Here is a 22054-nt window from a genome sequence, read left to right on the forward strand (position 1 = left end):
ATGGGGAACATCCCAAGCCATGCACCCAAGTGAGTGTCCTTCTGTCCCGAGTGGCTTGTTGTGGGTTCCTTGGTTAGTGGGGAGCTGATTCACACAGAAGATAAAAGGCGGCACCCTAGGGGGTGCCCCACCCAAGTTGTATTTCTAGGCTAGCAGAGATGGTTCCTTAGATCTGGTCAGCCACAAATCTCTCTCTCTCTTAAAAAAAAAAGATTTGTCTTTAATTGAAAGGATGAATTACAGAGAGGCAGAGGCAGAGTTAGAAGGAGAGAGAGAGAGAGAGAGAGAGAGAGAGAGAGAGAGAGAGAGAGAGAGAGAGAGAAAGCCTCCCAACCACTAAGCAATCTGGGATTTGGTTTTCTTACTACAAAGATGAGGCTCTGGCTGCCCTGGTGGGAGCTGAGGCTCTGCGAGGGAACTTTGTTTCCCCAGCGGGCGGAACCGCTCCTCATCAAGCCCAGCTCGGTCCCTCCAGGGTCCCCCCAAAACAGGACACCCTAGAATTCCCCCCGCGCACCCTTCACCCTCTAGGAAAATCCAGAAGATGCAGGAAAAGCTGAGGCCCCTACCCTCAGGGGGCAGAGTCATTCCCGTGCGGCGCCCCTGGGCCATCCAGCGCCCCGAGGGCAGCACCTGTCCCGCGCCTGGCTGGGTTCAGGGACAGCGAGGACTCAGCGCCAACTTCAGTCCTGGGCGGCGCCAGTGCTAGCCTTGGCCCCGCCCCTCCGGCACCGATTGGCCAGGCCGCGTTCTGGGGGCGGAGCGTTCGCCCCGCCTCCGCCGGACCCGGGAACCCTCCTGAGGCGGCGGCGGCGGGGGCAGCGGAGCCATGACCGCCCTCGGTCGTGCTTCGGGGGTCCGCGCCGGCGGCTGGGGGCAGGCGGGGCGCGCCGTGCGGGGATCGCCCCCGCCTCTGACCTTCCTCTTTGTGGTGTTGGTGGCGGCGCCCGGCACTCGCGCCGCGGGGTACGAGGTGAGGGAGCCGGCCGGGGGAAGCCTGAGGAGGGTCCGCGGGTGTGGACGGGTCCGATCCGGGGGTGCCTGGAGGGGCGGCGGGTCCCACACGGGATCCGAATGCGTGCGGGCTGCATGGAGGGGGTCCCCGCCTCCCCGGTCCCCGGGCCGCCGGCCTGAGCTGTGCGAGCCCCGTGAGGGCGGTGTGGGGGCGGCAGGGGCGCTCAGAGAGAACCGGGGCTGTGGACGCCGCCTCCCTGAAGTCCACCCTGGCTCCTCCACTTACTGTGCCCAGGTCACTGCCCTCTGTGTGCCCCAGGACGCCCGCAGGTCAGCTGTGTGCGGGGCTGAACGCACCTCAGCCAGGGCTCTGATGATTTTCCCAGGGCGAGAGGGAGAGCCGCGCTGGGGGGCTGTGCGGGGTGGGAGCTGTGCGTGTGAGCGCCACAATGGGTGTGTCCTGCCTGGGAGGGCCTGGCCTCCTCTGCACACAGTCAGGCTCAGGTCGAGAACTCCCACTGCACCCAGTGTCAATCATGCTGTCCACTGAGCCGGGCTCTCCCCCCACTCGACCTATTTGCCCTAGGAGTACTGACACGGGTGTGTGTGTGTGTGCGTGTGTGTGTGTTGGGGTTCCTGTGCAGACATGCCCCATGGTGCAGCCAGACATGCTGAACGTTCACCTGCTGGCCCACACACATGATGACGTGGGCTGGATCAAGACAATGGACCAGTACTACTATGGAGGTAAGTACTCGGTGGGCATGGCCCCAGACACCCATTGTGGGTCTCTAACCCCTTCTGAGCCCTGGACAGCAGAGTGTGGGCAATGCCTAGCATGGGCTCCTGTGTGGAGGAGGGTCCCCCTTGCTCTCCTGGTCCCTGAGTGCCCGACCCTGTGTCCACAGTTCAGAATGAGCTCCACCACGGGGCCGTGAAGAACATCCTGGACTCGGTCATTTCTGCCCTGCGGGCAGAGCCCAGCCGCAGGTTCGTCTATGTGGAGATGGCCTTCTTCTCCCGTTGGTGGCACCAGCAGACGAACGCAACCCAGCAAGCCGTGCGGGAGCTGGTGCGCCAGGGTGAGCCTGCCCCAAGGACGGGGAAATGGAAGCCCAGCTCAGCTTCCTCCTGTAACCCTGGCTTCTGAGATTTCTCTCACTGTTGTGCAGGCTGTACAAGAGCGTGGCTGTTCCTGTCTGCACTGACCCAGTCTGGAGAGGACCTGTGTGTCCTGCAAAGCCCCACCTCCAGGGGCTCCTCTGGGAAGCTCTCACTCCCGGATCTGGATACAAGGGTCTGGGAGTGAACACTTTTCTACTTCCAGGACTATGTAGACAAGGAGACCGCTCATCCCAGCACCACTCTCCCTGGCCTGGCTCCCAGCCCTTGACCCCGACCTTGCCCCTTCCCGCACAGGGCGCCTGGAGTTTGCCAACGGTGGCTGGGTGATGAACGACGAGGCGGCCACCCACTATGGTGCCATCGTGGACCAGATGACGCTGGGGCTGCGCTTCCTGCAGGACACGTTCGGCGACGACGGGCGCCCCCGTGTGGCCTGGCACATCGACCCCTTTGGGCACTCTCGGGAACAGGCTTCGCTCTTTGCACAGGTGCTGTCTGGACCTATCTTGGATCCACCGCTTCACTGGTTCTGAATGCTTTCTCTTGGACCTTTTTCACTACCATCTCCCTTGGACCAGGCCTAGGCTCACGAATCCCTCCCCTTGGGCTAGCTGTGAACCCTGCCAGGTTCCAAGGCTACCCCTATTCACTGCCTCCGCTCTCTCAGCGACCCACCCTTGTTCGTATACTAGCTCTGGCCCCACTTCTAGTATTCTGGCTCATCTCCAAGCTCAGTGGTAGGTGGAATACCATATTGTTTAAAACAGCTCCAATCACCATGTTCTGGCCACAGGTACACCCAGACTGCAGAAGTAGATGCCTTGCTTTTGGCTTTGACTGGGCTGGGCAGGCAAAGATGGATCTTGATGTGGTCCCGCCTTCACTCCAGGGTCAAATGGTGCACTCTGAGCCTCCCCCTAGCTTGTAAACAACCTTGGTTAGAGCTGGCACTGTTGCCTGTGCTCTGCCTGCCTCTCTCGAGTCGAGGGGAACTTGGTAGCAGAAGGCTGGGCACTAATTCCCGGTGCCCCTCCTGCCCCACCCCTAGATGGGCTTTGATGGCTTCTTCTTGGGGCGTGTGGATTACCAGGACAAAGAGCTGCGGGAGAGGAAGCAGGAGATGGAGCTTGTGTGGCGGGGCAGCGCCAGCCTACAGCCCCCGACTGCCGACCTCTTCACTGGTGAGGCTGTGGGGTGATCTGAGCCATCCCCCAGTGCCACAGGCTCACACGGGTCCCAGGACTTGGTCGAGTGCTCTGTTCTCAGCGTCTGAGCATTTTTATCCCATTTGAACAAGGGCCCTGAGTTTTCCTTTCGCACTGGGCCCTGCATATTCTGAAGCCCGCCTGGCTCTGTGTCCCTAGGGCAGGTCTGGGGCTCTGGGTCACCCCTTGAGCTGGGTGTCACCCACAGGTGTCCTCCCCAGTGTGTATGGCCCACCGAACAATGTGTGCTGGGACCTGCTTTGTGAATCCAAGGTCCTGGAGGATGACCCTCACAGCCCTCACTACAACGCCAAGGCCCTGGTTGATCACTTCCTTGATGTGGCCACTGACCAGGTAACCCAGTATCCAGAACCTGTAGACCGGTGTGGACAAGGCTCACAACCTTTCCCATAACCCACACATTGCCTGACACCTGCTCATAGCCCTTGGGGCAGGAGGAGGTTCTGTTCCAGTCACAGTCACAGTGTTCCCAGCCAGATTTGCAGGTGTTCCTCACTGAAGCATGTGTGAGACAGCCCGGCACTGTGTGTCCATGTGCTCACCTGTGCAGCGTGCCCATGAGAACTGCTTACCAGCCAGTTTCCCTCTGTGAGCCACACCCACACCCCGTGGTTATACTGCCCCAGGGCCATCATCTGCTTCCTTAAGGGCTGCTGGAATCAGCAATCAGGATTGGAGCTGGGACTTGAACCCAGGCACTCCAACATGGGATGTGGGCATCCTACAATGCATCTTAAACAGCTGCCCAGATGCTTGCACTGCACTGATGTTCTTGACCACTCACGAAGGGTCATCAAAAATTCATAGAAATAAGGAATAGGACAAAAATATGCATGGCTTTCATATTGCATTGCACCAAACTGAACTCTTCTTTTAATTGTTGTTTATGAACTTTCTGGAGCATCTTTGTATAGATCAAGACACAGGGGTGGACGGAGACAGCGTGGCATAAGAAGTGCTTTTCCCTGCAGTTCCGGAAGTACCGCACCAACCACACCGTGATGACCATGGGCGGTGACTTCCATTATGAGAAAGCCAACATGTGGTTCAGTAACCTTGACAAGCTCATCCAGCTGGTCAACGCAGAGGTCAGTGTCCCTGCCCTGCGGTGTTCCTGTCCCAGTGTGTGCTTGGATGCAGGGGCCTGGGTCATGGGCACAGCTACAGGTGCCGTCTTAGTGTTCTCTTGCTTTTTGTAACAAATGACCACAAACTGAGCAGCTCAAAACAGCAGAAACCCATGATCCTCCAGTTTTGTAGGCCAGCAGTTGAGCACAGATTGCACTGGGCTGGCACGGGGGTGTGGGCAGGGCTGGGCGTCTTCTGGAGGCTTTCGGGGAGAACCTGTGTCTTTGCCTTTTCCAGCTTCTGGGTGCTGTCTGCATTCCTTGGCTAATGGCACCTTCCTTTGTCTTCAAAACCAGCCACATAGTGTCCCTCTGTCACTTGATCTGTAATCCCACCTCTTTTTCATTCTCTGCTTCCGTCTTCCAGTTTCATTTAAAATGTTTTATATTGATGAAGGAACATAGTATGTGTGTATTGTGTGTACCTGTCCAGTGTGTCTTCTGCATCACTGGAATCTACATCCGAGGAGTCAACCAATTGTGCATCAAAAGTATTGTTAAAATAGCGTGGGCCCAGCATTCTGGTTCAGTGGGCTACGTGGCCACCTCCCATACTGGCATCACATGTCAGAGTCCACATTTCAGTCCCAGGGCATCACTTCCCAACCAGCTCCCTGCTGATGTGCCTGGGAAAGCAGTGAAAGATAGCCTAAGTACTTGGGCCTGTGTCATCCTTGGGGGAGATCCAGATGGGACTTCCTGGTTCCTGGCTTTGGCCTGCCCCAGCACCAGTCACTGTGGCCATTTGGGGAGTGAACCTGCACGTGGAAGACCTATCTGTTTGTCTGTCTCTGCCTCTCAACTAGATACATAAATCTTTTAAACCCTGCATTGTGTGTGCATTGGACAAACACATACTTTTTTCATTTTAACAACTTTATTATTTTTGGAAGTTATTTATTTGAAAGGCAGATAGAACACCTGCTGCTTCATCCCCCAAATTCTTGTGCCACTGGAGCTGGGGCAGGCTGAAGCTGGGAGCTGGAACTCAGTGCAGGTCTCCCACATGGGTGGCAGGGATCCAGCTATTTGGGTCAGCACGTGTTGCTCCCAAGGGGTTCATTAGCAGGGGCTGGAATCAGGAGTGAAGCCAGGATCTGAATCCAAGCACTCTCGTGTGGGATGTGGCTGTCCAAGGCATGTGGCATATTAACTCATACAGCAAGTGTCCACCTCTAAATACATATTTATGTTATTCACATGAAACATAGACACTCAGAGAGATCTCTCATCTGCTGGTTCACTCCCCAAACATGTACGGTGGGCGGTCCTGAATCATAGTGAACTCCGGAGTTGGGAACTCAACCCAGGTCTCCCAGGGACCCAGCCATTCGAGCCAACACATGCTACCTCCCAGGACCTGCAACACCAGAAAGCTGTAACTGGGAACAGATCTGGGGCTAGAACCCAGGATCTCTGATATGGGATGCTGACATCCCTAGCTGAATCATAACCATTGCCTCAAATGGCTGCCTTAGACATTTTCGCTTGTAATTTCCCCTAAACAGCAGTGTCTAACAACTCTTTCAAGTCCTTCCAATGCGTCGGGTGTTCTAAATCATCTTGAGGGGATTCAAAGGGTGCAGATGTGCGCAGGTTCAGTGCAGATACTGTGCAACGGACTCTAGGGATTTGCCATCTGTGGAATTCCGTAGCTTCTTGGTGTCCTGGATAAAGATCCCCCTGTGGATACTGAGGGCCGATTGTGTGTATACCATGTATGTGTGCATGTAGACATCTGTGGGCACAAGGGTTGACAGCCCTTCATGCATGCAAATGCCTGTCGAGGATCTACTGTGTACACTGGACACAGTACAAGGACCTCTGTCCTCCAGGGTTTCATCTTGTCTCACATCCCTCAGCTGAAGGTGAACATCTATTCCCTATAAAAACTTTCTTTTGGCAACAATCCAATAGGGCTGAAAATGGTTACTCCTGTTAATGTCACACTTGGTTTTCCCATATGAGTTTTTCTTGCTGAAATTAGTATCCTTGAGATGGTTTAGTAAAATTTCAGATGTATTCTTGCAGAGACCATTCCAGGGATGGTAATGTTTGACCACTGGTGTGCACTCAGGAGGTGGACTCAGCACCCGAGCTGACAGGATGCGCGCCTATGGGCACCGATGGGAGGCCGGATGTGTGCACCTGTGGGTCCTGGGGATGCAGCACTGTCCCCCAGGGCTCACCCACTCGCCTCCCCCCAGCAGCAGGCAAACGGGAGCCGCGTCCACGTGCTCTACTCCACCCCAGCCTGTTACCTCTGGGAGCTGAACAAGGCCAACCTCACCTGGTATTTGGGGGTCCGGGGGCTGGGGGTTTGCACACCCCGCTCCTTGTGATCCCATCCTTTGTGCCCACGCAGGTCGCTGAAAGAGGACGACTTCTTTCCCTATGCTGATGGCCCCCAGCAGTTCTGGACCGGCTACTTCTCCAGCCGGCCGGCCCTCAAGCGCTATGAGCGCGTCAGCTACAACTTCCTGCAGGTGGGTGGCGCTGGCGGGAGGGGGCAGCCAGGAGGCCCCTTAGACCAGGAGCCTGAACTTGTGCACTGCTCCCCAGGTGTGCAAGCAGCTGGAGGCGCTGGCGGGCCTGGCGGCCAACGTGGGCCCCTATGGGTCAGGAGACAGTGCTCCTCTAGGTAGGGGTCAGCAGGCGTAGGCATGGGGACCAGAGAGGGGCTGCAGGTGGGAACCCCCCGGGCGGGCCACCCCAGGTCTCTTCTTAACGTATCTTAGATTTCTGCTTGCATGGGACTTTTCTTTCTTCTTGGGGTCGGGCCCTAAGTCCTATGGAGACCCCGCCCAAACCCCTGTGTGCCCGCAGAGGAGGCCATGGCGGTGCTGCAGCACCACGACGCCATCACTGGCACCTCCCGCCAGCTCGTGGCGGAGGACTACGCGCGCCGGCTGGCTGCCGGCTGGGGGCGCTGTGAGGTGCGCGGGGCAGGTGCACGGATGCGTGGACAGGAAGGGGTGGAGACAGGAAGGGTTATGGTCACTGCCTAAGAGAAGAGAAGTGGGGATAGGGAAAGGCGGGGCTGTGGCTGCAGTGAAATGGCAGAATTAAGGGGCGGGGCTAGAGTCTTCGAGAGGAAGGGCTGAGGCTTGGTTGAAGACGGTGACGTCTACCCTAAAAGGGCCCTTGGGTAGAGAGCAGGGAACGGCGGGACATGGTGTAGGGGACAGGTAGGCTAGGAGACCTGGAAGAGACCCCGGTGTGCGTTTAGAGCGAAGCTGCTCCCCAGGTTCTCCTGAGCAACGCCCTGGCGCGGCTCAGCGGCTCCCGGGAGGCTTTCTCCATCTGCCCGGAGCTCAACATCAGCGTCTGCCCGCTCAGCCAGATGTCGGCGCGCGTGAGCGGGGTGGGGGCGGGGCGGGAGGCAGGTGCCTTGGGCAGGGCCCCAGGGGGAGGTGACCCCAGAGGTGGTGGGGCGCACGGAAGAGGAGGCAGGGCTCCCGGTGATGGGGTGCACGGGGTGGTGGTTATTATTTTGGATGACCTTTGTCGAGCGAGAATTGTGGGGCTCAGCCAAGCCAGGGCAAGACAGAGACCACTGAACCCTCCCACAGGGGGCTGGGCCTGGGGGTGTGGTGGGCAGGTCTGGAGAAGGCCTGCTGTGACCCCCGCCCTGCCTGTCCCCCTCCCCCAGTTCCAGGTCGCCATGTACAACCCCCTGGCCAGGAAGGTGGACCGCATGGTGCGGCTGCCGGTCAGTGCAGGCACTTTCCTCGTGAAGGACCCCAGTGGCCACGCTGTGCCCAGCGATGTGAGCCCCTTCAGGGACTGTCACCCATGGACACCCATGGGCACGGCCCTCCCCCTCGTGGTCACCTCCTGTCCCTGCAGATCTCTGCCCGCTCTGGCCCTTAGCATCAGCCCCCCTCGGAGCATCTCTCCCACCCGAGTTGCCCCCTTTAATCCCCCCAGGACATTTCCTCCGTGTTTCTGGAGAGCCCCTGCCTCCCAGATGGCCTCTTCCCTTGAGCCTCCTCCTCCCCTGCAGTCCTCCCTCCCTCCATTGCCTCCCCCATCTCTCTCCTCCCTCCCCAGGGTCCCTCCCCTCCTTGAGTTTGCTGCCTGCTGTACTGAGTGTGATGCTTTCTGTGCGCACCCACGGCCTCTTGGCTCAGCTTCCCCCTCCCTTCCCCGAGGTGCTGCTGCTGCCCCAACCAGAGGGCCAGAAGCCCAGCCCAGAGCTGCTGTTCTCCGCCTCGGTGCCGGCCCTGGGCTTCAGCATCTACTCCGTATCCCGAGTGTCTCTCCAGAGAGCCAATACCCACACCCCCCAGCCGATTCCCCAGAAGCCTGGGTCTGATGTGTTGGTCATCACAAATGAGGTAAGACTTCTTTTAGACTGTGTTTTTTGTAAAAAGAAGCATCATGGTGAGCAGAGTGGGCCTTGGGCTTGGAGGTCCTTGGTTTCTGGTCTATGATCCCCTCACTCCCCTGGTGGTTTGACCTTGAGTGAGTGACCTCCATCAGAATCTCAGTGTCCTTTCCTGGAGCTGATGTGAGGACACGGTGTGATCATGGCTGACACCTGCCAGCCACATCAGACCTCACACCAGCTGGAGCATGCAAGTTTCTGTGTGTTTTTCTGAATTATTTCTTAGAGAGAGAGAGAGAGAGAGAGAGAGAGAGAGAGAGGGAGGCCATGTACTAGTTTCTTCCCCTAAACACTCACACTAGCCTGAGCCAGGCTGGGCTTGGGAGCTGGGAACTCAGTCTCATTCACCCATGTGGTTGGCAGGAACCCAACCTTAGGGGCCCTCACTGCTCACTCCCACCGAGTGCTTTCAGGGAAAGCAGGAGCTGGAGCCAGCCTGGAGCTGAGGCCCTCTGGTGTGGGCCGCAGGTGTCTGAACTTCTCGGCAGATGTGCACTGCTGAGGTTGGCACCTGTAGCGGGAGGCAGTGTCAGGGAATACCTTCCTGGAAAGGTGCGAGTCAAAGGGAGAAGTGAGTGAGGGAGCCCTTTGGCTATGTAGACAAAAAGGAATTGGGCAGGCTGTGGATTCAAGGTACTGCAGAGATGTCATTGTGGCTGAAGCAGGGTGCCGAGATTACAGGCCAGGCGCTGAGAGCCTTGGCAACCAAGAGCAAGACTTTGGTTTTTACTGGGAGGGAGCCAAAGGCAGACATGGCTGCATTAAGGCTGTCACGAGTCTTTTATTTTATTTTATTTTATTTTATTTTTGACAGGCAGAGAGAGAGAGAGAGAGACAGAGGGAAAGGTCTTCCTTTGCTGTTGGTTCACCCTCCAATGGCCGCTGCGGCCAGCATACCGCGCTGATCCGAAGGCAGGATCCAAGTGCTTCTCCTGGTCTCCCATGTGGGTGCAGGGCCCAAGCACTTGGGCCATCCTCCACTGCACTCCCTGGCCACAGCAGACAGCTGGCCTGGAAGAGGGACAACCGGGACAGAATCCGGCGCCCCAACCGGGACTAGAACCCGGTGTGCTGGCGCCGCAAGGCGTAGGATTAGCCTATTGAGCCTTGGTGCTGGCCTACATCATGAGTTTTTAAAAAGGACTGTCAACACCCTGTTCCCATTAAGAATTCTATTTTAACCTGTTTTGGTATAGACATGAATGCCATCCAAGAAAGCTTTATAAAATCATGCTTGTTAGTGTTACACAGAGGTTCTCTTTTGGTTCTAAAAGACATGGAAATATTTGTGCCCTGGGGGTCCTGACATCATTGTCCTATGTCACTTCCTTTTTTTAAAAGAAAAAAGATTTATTTATTTATTTGAAAGAGTTACAGAGAGAGAAGGAGAGGCAGAAAGAGGGAGAGGTCTTCCATTGGCTGGTTCACTCCCCAATTAGCCACAACAGCAGGAGCTGTGCCAATCAGAAGCCAGGAACCAGGAGCTTTGTCCAGGTCTCCCATGCAGGTGCAGGAGCCCAAGGGCTTGGGCCATCTTCTACTGCTTTCCCAGCCATAGCAGAGAGCTGAGTCGGAAGTGGAGCAGCCGGGACTTGTACCAGCCCCCATATAGGATGCGGCACCTCAGGCAGCAGCTTTACCCACTACACCACAGTGCCGGCCCCTCCTCATGTCACTCTCCCAAGTGGAGATTGGTCTGAAGCACCCAAGAGTTGCAATTGGAGTTGGGATTCCCAGGTGCCTTCAGTGTGGGACATGAACACAGAAGCAAGGGACCTGGAAGGCGTCACCTGCTCATGGCCTGGAGGGCCAGGCAGTGACAAGATGGCCCCATCAGGATCCTCCTGTGGGATCCAGTGGGAGGAGTGGGAGAGTGAGAGGAGGAGGCGGGGCTGCAGGGCATTGTGCTGAGCTCCAGGAAGCAGGGAGCTGCCATTGGCTGAGACCGAGCTCATTTACGTGTGTCTTCCCATTTCTGCGCAGTTCATCCGGGCTACATTTGACCCAGAGACAGGCCTCTTGATACGGATTCACAATGTGGAGCAGAAACTCGTGTTGCCCGTGAGCCAGTCTTTTTTCTGGTGAGAGGGATCATCAGGCCGGGGGAGGGGGGTGGGGGGTACGTGGAGCTCCAGCCCCTATGTAACTCTCACTTCTCTGATGACAGGTACACTACCAATTCAGATAGCATAAGGGGCAGTCAGGACTCTGGGGCCTACATCTTCAATCCCGGACAAATGGAACCATTCCGCATGAGCCGTGGAGCTAAGATCCAACTTGTGAAGGTCCGGGACCAGGAAGGTTGAGTGGATGAGGGAGATGGGGTGGGGGGATGTAGAGCTGGGAGGATGATTTGCCTGGTGCGAGGTGGAGAGAGGGAAGGATTCTCACCCCCCTGACGTAAGAGGAGTAAGATGTACGGGTGACATTGAGGGAGAGTCCCACCGAAGGAAGCCTTCCAAAGCCAATGACACCTGCTGTGTCAGTCACGATTTCTCTTAGCACTGGAAGTCAGGGCTGGGGTGTTCCCATGTGGCCCATGATTTGGGAGAGCCCTCAGTGGTTGCCAAGCTCTGTGGAAAGAGTTGATATTGGGGGTGGAGATTAGAGAGGTGACCCTTGGGGAGATGCCTGGGTGAGTCTCACTTAGGGTAGGTACCTGCTGGGAGCAACATTTTCTTGGGCCTGTCCTTGATGTGTCCTCTTCCCTTGGGGGAAGGGCAGACAATGGCAAGACCCACATTTGTGCAGGCTCAGGGGCCTGATATTTGACACAGTTCCTCTCCAGGTGATGTCTTCATGCCAAGGTCATTGTGGTGGGATACAGTTTTGCACATAGAGTTTAGTGACACAAAGCCACTGTGCCTGAAACATAATGGAATGGTCTTTCTTTGGAAGAGAAGGTCAGGCTTGGCCCATGGGGGCCATCATCACCCCATGCCCCTTCTCTCTCATGGCCCTGGCTTCCTCCACAATGAACAAACTCATGATCCAAAATGACTGCTCAAGCTCCAGCCATTCCATCTGTATTTGAGGCAGTATGAGAGGAAAAGGGATGGGGAAGATTGTTCCCACTGCTTTGGTGGCTTTATGAGACAACCTGTGGTTACATGGCTACCGAGAACCTCAGGGAAGACAGGAAAACTTCATCTTTTCTGGGCAGCCATAGACCAAGAGAGAAATCTGCTCTCAGGGGTAATGCTGGGAGTGAGCAAAGATACCCTACTCCAGAATTAGGTGGTCATGACTGAGCAGAAAATGTGTACACCACATCTAAGCAGGAGGCAGCGATGGGTTGGATTCCAATGCTGTTAGAGGGGTGGACTCTGATGGAGGCTTCTGGAGGGTTCACAGCACGGGGTATTTGCATGTCTCCCCTCTGCCCAAGGCTGGGCTGACCCCCGCCCTCTGCCCTGTGTGTCCTCAGACGCCCTTGGTGCAGGAGGTGCACCAGAACTTCTCAGCCTGGTGTTCCCAGGTGGTTCGCCTGTACCGCGGACAGCGCCACCTGGAGCTGGAGTGGACGGTGGGGCCCATCCCTGTGGAGTGAGTGCATGGGCTGGGACTGGGGTCAGGGCTGAGGGCAAAGTGGAGGTGATGTGCTTTTTAAAATATTAAAAGGACAAAAAGAAGGTCCAGCACTGTGGCCCAGTGGGTTTAGCTGCTGCTTGTGATGCCTTCATCCAATACTAGGCGCTGGTTCAAGTCCAGGCTGTTCTGCTTCTGAACCAGCTTCTTCTAATGTGCCTGGGGAAGCAGCAGAAAATGGCCCAAGTGCTTGAGCCCCTGCCACTCACTAAGTAAAGAGACCTAGGTGAGTTCCTAGCTCCTGGCTTCAACCTGGCTTAGCCCTTCAACCTGGCCTTTATGTCAATTTGGAGAGGGAGCCAGCAGATGAAAGATATATTTCTTCTGTCTCTTTCTGTTTCTATAACTCTGCCTTTAGACACAAATGAAATGAATCTTTAAAACTTTTATTTGCAAGGAAATGAGATAGAAAGAGAGAAAGATTGAGCTTTTGTTTCCACTGGTTCCCTGAGACAGAAACATGTAGGCAGATTGCCTCCATCTGCGGGTTCTCTCCCCATATAACCACAAAGACCTGGAGCTCAGCTAGGTGGGAGCTGGGGGCCCAGAATTCCATCTACGTCCCCCATGTGGGTGGCAAGGCCATCACTGCCACCTGTCAGGTCTGATTAGCAGGAAGCAGAGGCACAGCTGGGCTCCATCCCAGGCTCTCTGATATGGGAGCTGGCATCTCAACCAGTGTCCCAGCTGCCACTCCAAACACCGCCCCCAGAGTGAGTCTAGATGAGGCTCACGAGGTGCTATCCCATTGGGTACAGTGACGGTTTGGGGAAGGAAGTGATCAGTCGCTTCGACACGCTGCTGGACACCAAGGGCTACTTCTACACGGACAGCAATGGCCGGGAGATCCTGAAGAGGAGGTGACGGGGACGCAGGGCACCCGCAGGGCAGTGGTGATGTGTGGGGCCCAGGGGTGGGGGCGCTGGCTGATGGTGTGAATGTGGGAGGGAGAGGAAGAAGGGAGAGAGCAGAGTGGGGGAGCCGGTGTCCCAGCCTGACCAGATGACCTCCTGCCCCAGGAGGAATTATCGGCCCACCTGGAACTTGAGCCAGACAGAGCCAGTGGCGGGGAACTACTATCCAGTCAACACTCGAATTTACATCACGGTACCCTCCCCCACACCTCACCTCACCGGGTACAGAATGGGGAGTGCTCCTCACTGGCGGCATCTCCCAGGTGCCTGGGGCTGGGGCTGGCTCCCAACCCCACCCCACCCTCACCCTGCCCCCAGGACGGGAAGAAGCAGCTGACAGTGCTGACAGATCGCTCACAGGGGGGCAGCAGCCTGCGGGATGGCTCCCTGGAGCTCATGGTGAGTGGGCGTGTGGGGAGCCACAGCCAAGCTGGGGTCCTCGCACCGGGTCCCACGCCGGCCCCCTGCAGGACTTTGGACAAGGACACCTGCTACACTCTCGCCCTTTCCTGGCCACACTCCCCCCAGGTGCACCGGAGGCTGCTGTGGGATGATAACCGTGGGCTTATGGAAGCGCTGATCGAGGAGGGCCCTGGGTTGCGTGTACGAGGGCGCCACCTAGTGCTACTGGACGTGATCTCTAAGGCGTCCACGGGGCACCGGCTGCTGGCAGAGAAGGAGGTCCTGGCCCCGCAGGTGGTGCTGGCCCCTGGTGGGGGCACCCCCTACCACTCCGGAGCCTTCTGGGGCACAGAGGTGGGGGCCGTCGCGGCGGGCAGGGAGCCAGGTTCCCAATGGAGCCTGCGGCAGAAGGTGGCTTGGGTGTCAGTTGTGCTTGGCTCTGTCTGCCGGGAGTCACCTTGCTCAAAGTTAATTTGCCCTGGGGAAGCCAAAAGCTTGGTCAGTCCCCATGGTAGTACCGTCTAGGACTCGCTCAGTGCCCACCCACCTCCCCTGGGTGGAACTCAGTCCTGTCTCTCGCCCCCTCACCACCTCATGGCTTGGACTAGCCAGGTCTCTGTTCAACCCAGCCCTTCCCTGCTCATCTTCTCCAGATTCTGTCCCTCTTGCCCCACCCCTTTAAGCCCCGCCCCTCCCAATCTTCGTTCCCGCCCTCACACCATTGGTATCACCCTTTCCACCTCAAACACGTGCAGTTGGGGTCCTCCTCCACCTTGGGACCGCCCCTTCCTCTCATTGGCTCAGTGCTACAGGATCTTGTCCACTCCTCTCTACCGAGCCCCGCCCCTCCTCCCCCAAGCCCCTCCCCTCTCCAACTCAGCCCCGCCTCCATCTCCCTGCAGTTCTCAGGGCTGCGCCGGGAGCTCCCGCCCTCTGTGCACCTGCTCACCCTGGCCCGCTGGGGCCCAGGAACCCTGCTGCTGCGTTTGGAGCACCAGTTTGCCAGTGGGGAAGACTCAGGCCGCAAGTTGAGCTCCCCCGTGACCTTGAATTTACAGGTTAGGAGAGCAGAGATGGCGAAGAGGAGAGATGGGGAGAGAGAGGGAGAGAGAGAAGGAAAACCATTTGCTACCATTGAGCAGGTCCCATCCTCAATTCCAACAGAGGCTGTTCTCCACCTTCACCATCACCCGCCTGCAGGAGACCACGCTGGCAGCCAATCAGCCCCGGGCCAGCACTTCCAGGCTCCAGTGGACCCCAGACACTGGTGGGCACCCAGCGTGGGAGGGGTGGTCTCCTGCCTGGGGCTGGCAGCTGGGGGCAGTGTATCAGGCATGGGAATGTGGGCCAGGATCCAGTATAGAACCTGAAGACCCTGGACAGATCGAGACTTGGGGCTTCAAAGTCCAAAGTGGGTTCAGCAAGTGAGCAATAAGTCTCAAGGTTTAAGTATTAGGTCCCAGGAATGAGATTCGTGGATCTCCTTGAGTCTCTAGATGTGGGAGGATGTCTATTCCCCTGGGGTTGCTCTGAGAGTGTGAGGGCAAGGGCCAGGCATTAGAGAGGATTTGGGGGTGCACAAGTGTGTTCAGGGCAGGGAGTGAAGGATGCTGAGAAAGTCTGCACCCCCTCACTCCGTGCCCTCCCCACCCCTCCCCAGGCCTCGTACCTAACCTCACTGTGCCCCCTGTGGACCTGGCCGCCATCACTTTGCAGCCCATGGAGATCCGCACATTTGTGGCCTCGATCCTGTGGAGACAGAACCCCCAGGGCCACAGGGAAGCCCCCTCCCAAGACTGAGCTCTTGGATTGCTGCTTTTGCCACCCATGAATGCCATTAAAATGGCACTGCTAAGACAAGTCTGCGTGGGACTGGTTGTGTTGTCTTTTGGAGGGAGATAGCAGGCAGATCTCAAAAAGGCCACCTAACTGAGCTCTTTTTATTTGAAGATGTATTTATTTGAAAGGCATAGTGACAGAGACAGTACTGGAGAGAGAGACAGTAAGAGAGGGATAGGGGAGAGGGGGTTTTTCCATCCTCTGGTTCACTCACCAAACAGTCAACAGTCAGGCTGGTCTTGGCCTATCCAGGTTCTCCAGCCACATCTCCCACCTGGATTCCAGGAAACAGAGCATCACCCATATCGGTGGCCTTTCCAGTTGGGTGAGCAGGGAGTGGGTTTGGAAGCAGCTCAGCTGGGCCTTGAAGTGTTGCTCTGATATGAGATACTGGCCTGCACACAGCAGCTTAACCTGGTGATGGCACTAGCCCCCAACCCCAGCTCTGCCTTCTGCAGGGAGGTCCCTTGTTGGCCAAGTCTCACACCAGACCCTCTGTCTCACCCCTCTCTCTATTTCCCACCTCCTCCTTTGCTTCTCCCTGCACACAGGCCCTGGCACAGCTGTCTCAAGCAGCTACCAAGGAAGAGCCTGTGCTGGACCAGGGCTCGTGGGACCCAGGCCCTTCCTGAACTGGTCTTGGGATTTCCAGGTTGTTGGAGGGATGGGGTGGGGTGGTGGTAGTCTGGAAGGTTCTGGTAGATGAGGTAGAACCGTAATCCAGTCCCAGTGGCCGACCTCAGACAAGTGGGCCTCCCAGGAGGGACAGGCACAGAGGCTGGGCAGCTCTGTTGTTTAGTCACACAAGAAGGAGCGGTGGAGACTCAACCAAAGGTTTATAGTCAAAAGGATCTGACATCCGCTGTCAGCACAGCCTTGTGCAAGACCACTGATGGCTTACGGATGAGAGTGGACATCCCAGGCCTACCTGCAGTCCATGGGGAGACCAGTGTATGGACTTGGTACAGTCAGCCTTGGGGTGTGGGACCACAGGGACACATGGGGCCAGGGAGGAGGGGGTTCCCAGCCCTGTTCCTGTGTGGGCCCCACTGCAGGGTGAGGTTTCTAGGTCTCCCTCTATGTGGTATCACTCTCCAGTCCCCATTCTGCTTGGGGGCCAATTTGGATGCACCACCTGCAAATGCTTCGTAGTCCACTCTGTCCCCAGGCGGACAAGGAAGCCAGAGGAAACAAGTGGGAATTTGTGGATCTGGAATTTTTAAAAAAATTTTATTTTTTATTTATTTGAAAGTCAGAGGCAAAATAGATAGGAGAGGCAGAGAGAGAGAGAGAGAGAGAGAGAGAGAGAAAGAGAGAGAGAGAGAGAGAGAGAGAGAGGTCTTCCATCTGCTAGTTCACTCCCCTGAAGGCTGCAATGGCCGGAGCTGCGGTGATGTGAAGCAAGAAGCCAGGAGCTTCTTCCAGATCTCCCACGTGGGTGCAGAGACTGAAGCACTTGGGCCATCCTCCACTGCTTTCGTAGGCCACAGCAGAGAGCTGGATGGGGAGTGGAGCAGCTGGGACTCAAACCAGCACCCATATGGGATACTGGCAATGAAGGCAGTGGCTATACCCAGTATGCCACAGGCCGGCCCCAGCCCTGTGATGTTTTCCAGTGTGTGTCCAACTGGCCTGGGTGGCATGGGCTGGTGAGGGAGGCCAGGCATGAAGGATGAGGTGACCTGCTCCTGCTCAGTCCTACTGGGCCTTGGTGCTTCTCTGTTATCTCAGTTTCCCTCTTGAGACTCAGCCATGAGTGAGGCCCAAGGAGAGCTCCCCATACCCAACTGCTGTCAGAGGGACTCCCTGAGAACATTGCTATATCCCAGTAGAGGTAGGGGCCAACCTGGAAGGCCTGGGTGCTCCCACTTGGGGCCCCGTGTAGGATGTGCCTAATTGTATTTTTTGAGTTTTATTTCTACATACATTCATTTGTAAGTCAGAATGAGACAGATTTTTCCATCTGCCAGTTCACTCCTAAAATGGCCAAAAGAGCCAGCTCTGGGCCAGGCTGACGCCAGAAGTTAGGAACTCCATCCAGGTCTCCCACGTGGGTATGCGGAGCCTAAGCATTTGTGCCCTCATCCATTGCCTTCCCTGACACATTATCATGAAACTGGATCAGAAGCAGTCAGGAACTTGAGGTGCCACACTCATATAGTATGGTGGCATGGCAAGGCACAACACCAGCCCCCAAGCCCTCTCTGGCCAGCCTGGGAGGCCTCAGCAGGTCAACCTCTGTCCACTGCCTCTCCTGGGCCCAGTTATCAGGCTGTTGCTTGAAGAGGTTCTTACATCCTAAACGCGGTCAAAGAAAGAGGCCAGCAGAGGGCGCCCTGATCCAGCTGGAACCCTGGATGGAGCCCTGATGTTGGGCTATGGCCCCAGAACTCCTAGGAGGTCAGCTGGAAGGAAGGAAGCAGTCCAGGCTGGGTAGAGATGCCTGGGGAGGGTGCCGTCCTGCAGGTTTTACACATGCCTGGAGCATGGTCGCCAGATGCCCCTTTCACCAGTTTTTCAAAGTCACTGCCATGGTTGGAATGTTGGTGTTTCCACCAGTCAATAGGGTGGAGCTTAATGCCCCACCTGGGAGTATTAAGAGGTGAGGCCTCAGGAAGAGACTGAATCATGAGAGCTGTGCCCTGGTGAATGGGGTTAGTGCCCTTATAGAACATTTATATTCAAGCTCACTATTGACAAGTAACAATGCGGCCCTGCTGTTTTTCCATAAATATTCCTATTGTTTACTTTGGATTTCTTTTGCACTTCTACTGGTGGATTTTCTGTCTTCTCATTCTTTCGTAGTGATGGCATGTTTCTGTGTTTATGTGCAGCACATCCTTAAGCATCTTTTGTAAGGCTGAATGAGTGGTGACAAATTCTTTCAATTTGTTTCTTACAGGAGGTTTTATTTCATCTTTATTCATAAATGAGAGCTTTGCCAGCTGCAGTATTCTGGGTTGACAGTTTTTTTTCCTTTTAAGACTTGGAATCTATCTTGCCATTGTCTTCTAGCCTGTAGGGTTTCTGATGAGAAGTCAGCTGTGAGTCCAGTTGGAGACCTCTGAAAGTAATTTGTTGTTTCTCTCATGCACATTTAGAATCTTTTCTTTCTGTTTTACTGTGGAGAGTTTGACCACAATGTGTCATGGTGAAGATCTTTTCTGGTCATGTCTATTAGGAGTTCTATGTGCTTCCTCTACTTGGACATTCTTTTTCTTCTTCAAATTGGGGAAGATTTTTGTAATTATTTCACTAAATAGGTCTTCTAGTCTGTGTTCTTGCTTTTCATGCCTTTGAGATCTCCTAAGACCCATATGTTGGGTTGTTTGATGGTGTCCCATAGATCTCCAACACTGATTTTAAGTTTTCTGTTTTCTTCTTGTGCTTTTTGATCTGATTATAGGATTTCCAAAGGTGTAGGTTCTAATTCTGATATTCTTTCTTCTGCCTCACAAGTCTGCGGTTAAGGCTTCCCACCTAATTTTTTGTTTGATCTATTGAGTTTTTATTCTAATATTTCATTTTGATTTCAAAATCTCAATTTCATGGGAAATAAATTTTATTCATGTCACGTATGGTTTTCTTGAGTTCATGACTTTGCTTCTGATTGCTTTTGAGTAATCCTAGGATCAACTTTTTGAATTCCATTTCTGTCATTTCCTGAATCTCTTCATCGTTGCATTCTAATCTTGAAATGTTGTTAGGTTCCTTTGTGGGGCTCATGGAGTCTTCCTTTTTTTGTTTCTTGAATTTCTGCTTTTATTTTTAGGCATTTATAGAATTAATTGGGTTTTCCCCACTCGGATTGCTTTTATCTTTGAGCTGTGCCTCTGTGGCTTAGTGGAATGTCTGTGCTTTCAGTGAATACTAAGAGATGTGTGGTGGGTGTGTCCAGGGAGCTCTGATCAGTGCTCCAGTATGAATCGAGTATCCATGGCAACACCCAAATTGGGGATGGTAGCTCACATCTTATCAACAGAAGGGGGGGGATGGTCACATGTGTTGGTGTGATCACTCAATCACCTCCTCTTATTTGAGCTGAGCACTGCCTGGGTATTAGTCCCCAGTATGTTCAACACTTACCCATGCAAATGATCTGCACAGTCTTCTCTGTGCACAGGGTTCCAGCTGCAGTGAGCTGCCCTGGCAACCAAGGAGTTCCAAGACTGTGGCTCTGCACCCAGAGCTTGCCCTGCCACTTCTCACATACTCACAGTGGTTTCACAGTCATGGCACCCAAGGCTCCCACAGTCATGGTGTGCAAGAGAGTCCACTCTGCCCCATTAGCCTGTCATGTCCTCAGAGAGACTGAGGGGTTCCAAGACCCACCGACCATGTGTACTTCACCCCATCAGATGAGCTCAATCCACCCAGCTAGACTCAGAGTCATTGGGTATGTGGATTTTTCCCCCTGGTAAAATCCCTGGAGCACAAGCGTGCACAATACCTGCTGGCTACAGCCCTACTCCTTTCAGAACTGAGCTGGGCAGGGTGGGTACAGGAGTCCCTGAGGGCAGCACTTCCCTCCAGTGGGGCTGGTTCCCTATCTCCTCCCATTGCTAAGTAGGCGCAATGGGGCCAGTGTTGTCGCCCCAATGACGAGGTATGGATAGACCCCACCAACTGTCTCAGACTGCTGTGGTTGCCCCTGCGGACAGCCCCTGCTAGCTGCTGTGTGTGCACAGAAGAGCTGGAGCAGCTGCTACATGTTTATGTCTGAAATGGCACTGCCTTCTCACAGTGAGCCACAGGGCACTGGTGTGGATGCGGAAGAAAGTAGGAGAGATGGCGCCGTGTTTTTATCCAGATGATCAGTTGCCCAGCTCCTGTGAGGGTTCCAGGCTGGACTCAAACACAGTGCAGACTCCTAGGCTCTCCCTCTGGCTGGATCAACAGTGGGGTGGGATGGTGCAGCCTGACCTCTCCTTGCTCGCCAGAGCGGGCTGCTGTTCCACTCAAGACAGATCTGGGAGACTGCCTTCTCCACTTTTTTTTTTCTGCTAAATTCACAGAGCCTCAAGCAGACCTCCTTGTCACTATTCGGTCATCTTGCCTCCGCCTCTTGTCAATCATGTTCTATATGTAAGCTAAGAAATGAAAATATTTGGTTTCATTGGAAAAGAAAAAAGATTTACCTCTCCCAAGTAATCAAAACTCAATAAAGGTGGGAAGATGTTGGAATAGGGATGGAGCACACCGATGGTCTGGGAAGGAAAGGTTCAAGGAGGGGTGAGAATTTGTAGTTTTGGGGAAAGGAAAACTCTTCTGAAACTGGGGAGATGGGGTGGACCTGCGAGGAGGACGCGAACGCCTGAAGCGCAGGACACCAGCAGGAGTGTGTATGCACCAGTGCTGGAGGTGAGGCAGGGCACTCACTGGGCACCGCTGCACCAGGTGCCACCACCCCTCCCCCCAACCCACCCTGGGATGGACAATGAGACACACACAACTGAGTAGGGGAGGAAATTGAAAACGGAACAGAGTAGCACCTGCGGAAAGAGTGCACGATTCATGGGGATGAATTGAGGGACTAAACACCCCAGGATCCCTTGGTGCCTCCACCCTCCCCCAAATCGGAGCTGCAGCGGGCAGGAAGCAGCCATCTTGTTTGTCTGCATTCGGGCTTAAAGGTGAACTGCTTCTGCCTCCGAACTACCCTTCGGAGACAGAGTCCAAAGGTGCAGTGGAGCGATATGACACTCCTTGCGCAGGGGGCGGGTGCAGTGAGGGAGGGCAGCTCAAAGCCCTGACATAAACCTACTCAAGTTACCAGAAAGAAAAATTGAATAGCGCCCATGGGAAGAGGGCACGATCCAGGGGGACAAACTGAGGGATCAAAAATGCCAAGATCCTCCCCACAATCAGAGCTGCAGCAGGCAGAGAGCAGCCATCCTGTTTGTTTACATTCAGGCTTAAAGGAGGCTGGCCTCTGCTCTGAAGGAGGATGCAACAGAGGCGGAGCCCAAAGGTGGTCACGCAGGAGGCACAGTGAGGGAGAGTGGCTGACAAATGAACACCAGGCATAGACATGTAAGGGTGAATATAGGAACAGGGAAACTGGCCCCCAAGGGGTGGAGAGTGGCACCTCAAAGCCCTGACACCAGCCCACTCAAGTTACAAAATATAATAAATAAATAAGTAAAAAATAAATAAACAAACTCTAGGAGGTAGAGCAGCCTGCTTACACTGGATATTGATACAGACCCACAGCAGGGAAATCAACCTGAAAAACAAACCAAACAGAATGCCATAAAACAAAGGAAAAACCCACAATAAGAATATAGAAGAACATATAGACTTGCCAATGGAGCATGCTAAACCAACCATAACAGAGGCTGAAGAAGAAGAATTTGAAACCATGCCAGAAAAAGAATTCAGAAAATTACTGATCAGATTACTTAGAAATAATGAGAAACAGTTTCCAGAGTTGAACGAAAAACAAGCCCAAGGATTAGAGATCCTAAAGAGAAGCCAGAATGAAATACT

General features: G+C 54.8%; 1 protein-coding gene across 1 annotated transcript in view; it reads left to right on the forward strand.

Annotated features, from left to right (window-relative positions):
* The first annotated feature begins 829 nt into the window (after window positions 1–829).
* LOC133749275 (lysosomal alpha-mannosidase-like) overlaps window positions 830–22054 on the forward strand; it is a 41932-nt gene continuing 20707 nt past the window's right edge. The window contains exons 1-23 of the mRNA XM_062178488.1: window positions 830–973; window positions 1599–1701; window positions 1863–2036; window positions 2374–2567; window positions 3128–3260; window positions 3493–3638; window positions 4277–4393; window positions 6640–6725; window positions 6798–6918; window positions 6995–7073; window positions 7259–7368; window positions 7680–7787; window positions 8085–8201; window positions 8587–8772; window positions 10806–10903; window positions 10990–11107; window positions 12250–12368; window positions 13169–13270; window positions 13430–13517; window positions 13643–13723; window positions 13853–14080; window positions 14629–14784; window positions 14891–14993. Of these exons, the coding sequence (XP_062034472.1) occupies window positions 830–973; window positions 1599–1701; window positions 1863–2036; window positions 2374–2567; window positions 3128–3260; window positions 3493–3638; window positions 4277–4393; window positions 6640–6725; window positions 6798–6918; window positions 6995–7073; window positions 7259–7368; window positions 7680–7787; window positions 8085–8201; window positions 8587–8772; window positions 10806–10903; window positions 10990–11107; window positions 12250–12368; window positions 13169–13270; window positions 13430–13517; window positions 13643–13723; window positions 13853–14080; window positions 14629–14784; window positions 14891–14993 (2911 nt within the window). The remainder of the gene's footprint in view (window positions 974–1598; window positions 1702–1862; window positions 2037–2373; window positions 2568–3127; window positions 3261–3492; window positions 3639–4276; window positions 4394–6639; window positions 6726–6797; window positions 6919–6994; window positions 7074–7258; window positions 7369–7679; window positions 7788–8084; window positions 8202–8586; window positions 8773–10805; window positions 10904–10989; window positions 11108–12249; window positions 12369–13168; window positions 13271–13429; window positions 13518–13642; window positions 13724–13852; window positions 14081–14628; window positions 14785–14890; window positions 14994–22054) is intronic.

Source organism: Lepus europaeus, chromosome 20 (genome assembly GCF_033115175.1).
Source record: "Lepus europaeus isolate LE1 chromosome 20, mLepTim1.pri, whole genome shotgun sequence".
Classification (NCBI taxonomy): domain Eukaryota; kingdom Metazoa; phylum Chordata; class Mammalia; order Lagomorpha; family Leporidae; genus Lepus; species Lepus europaeus.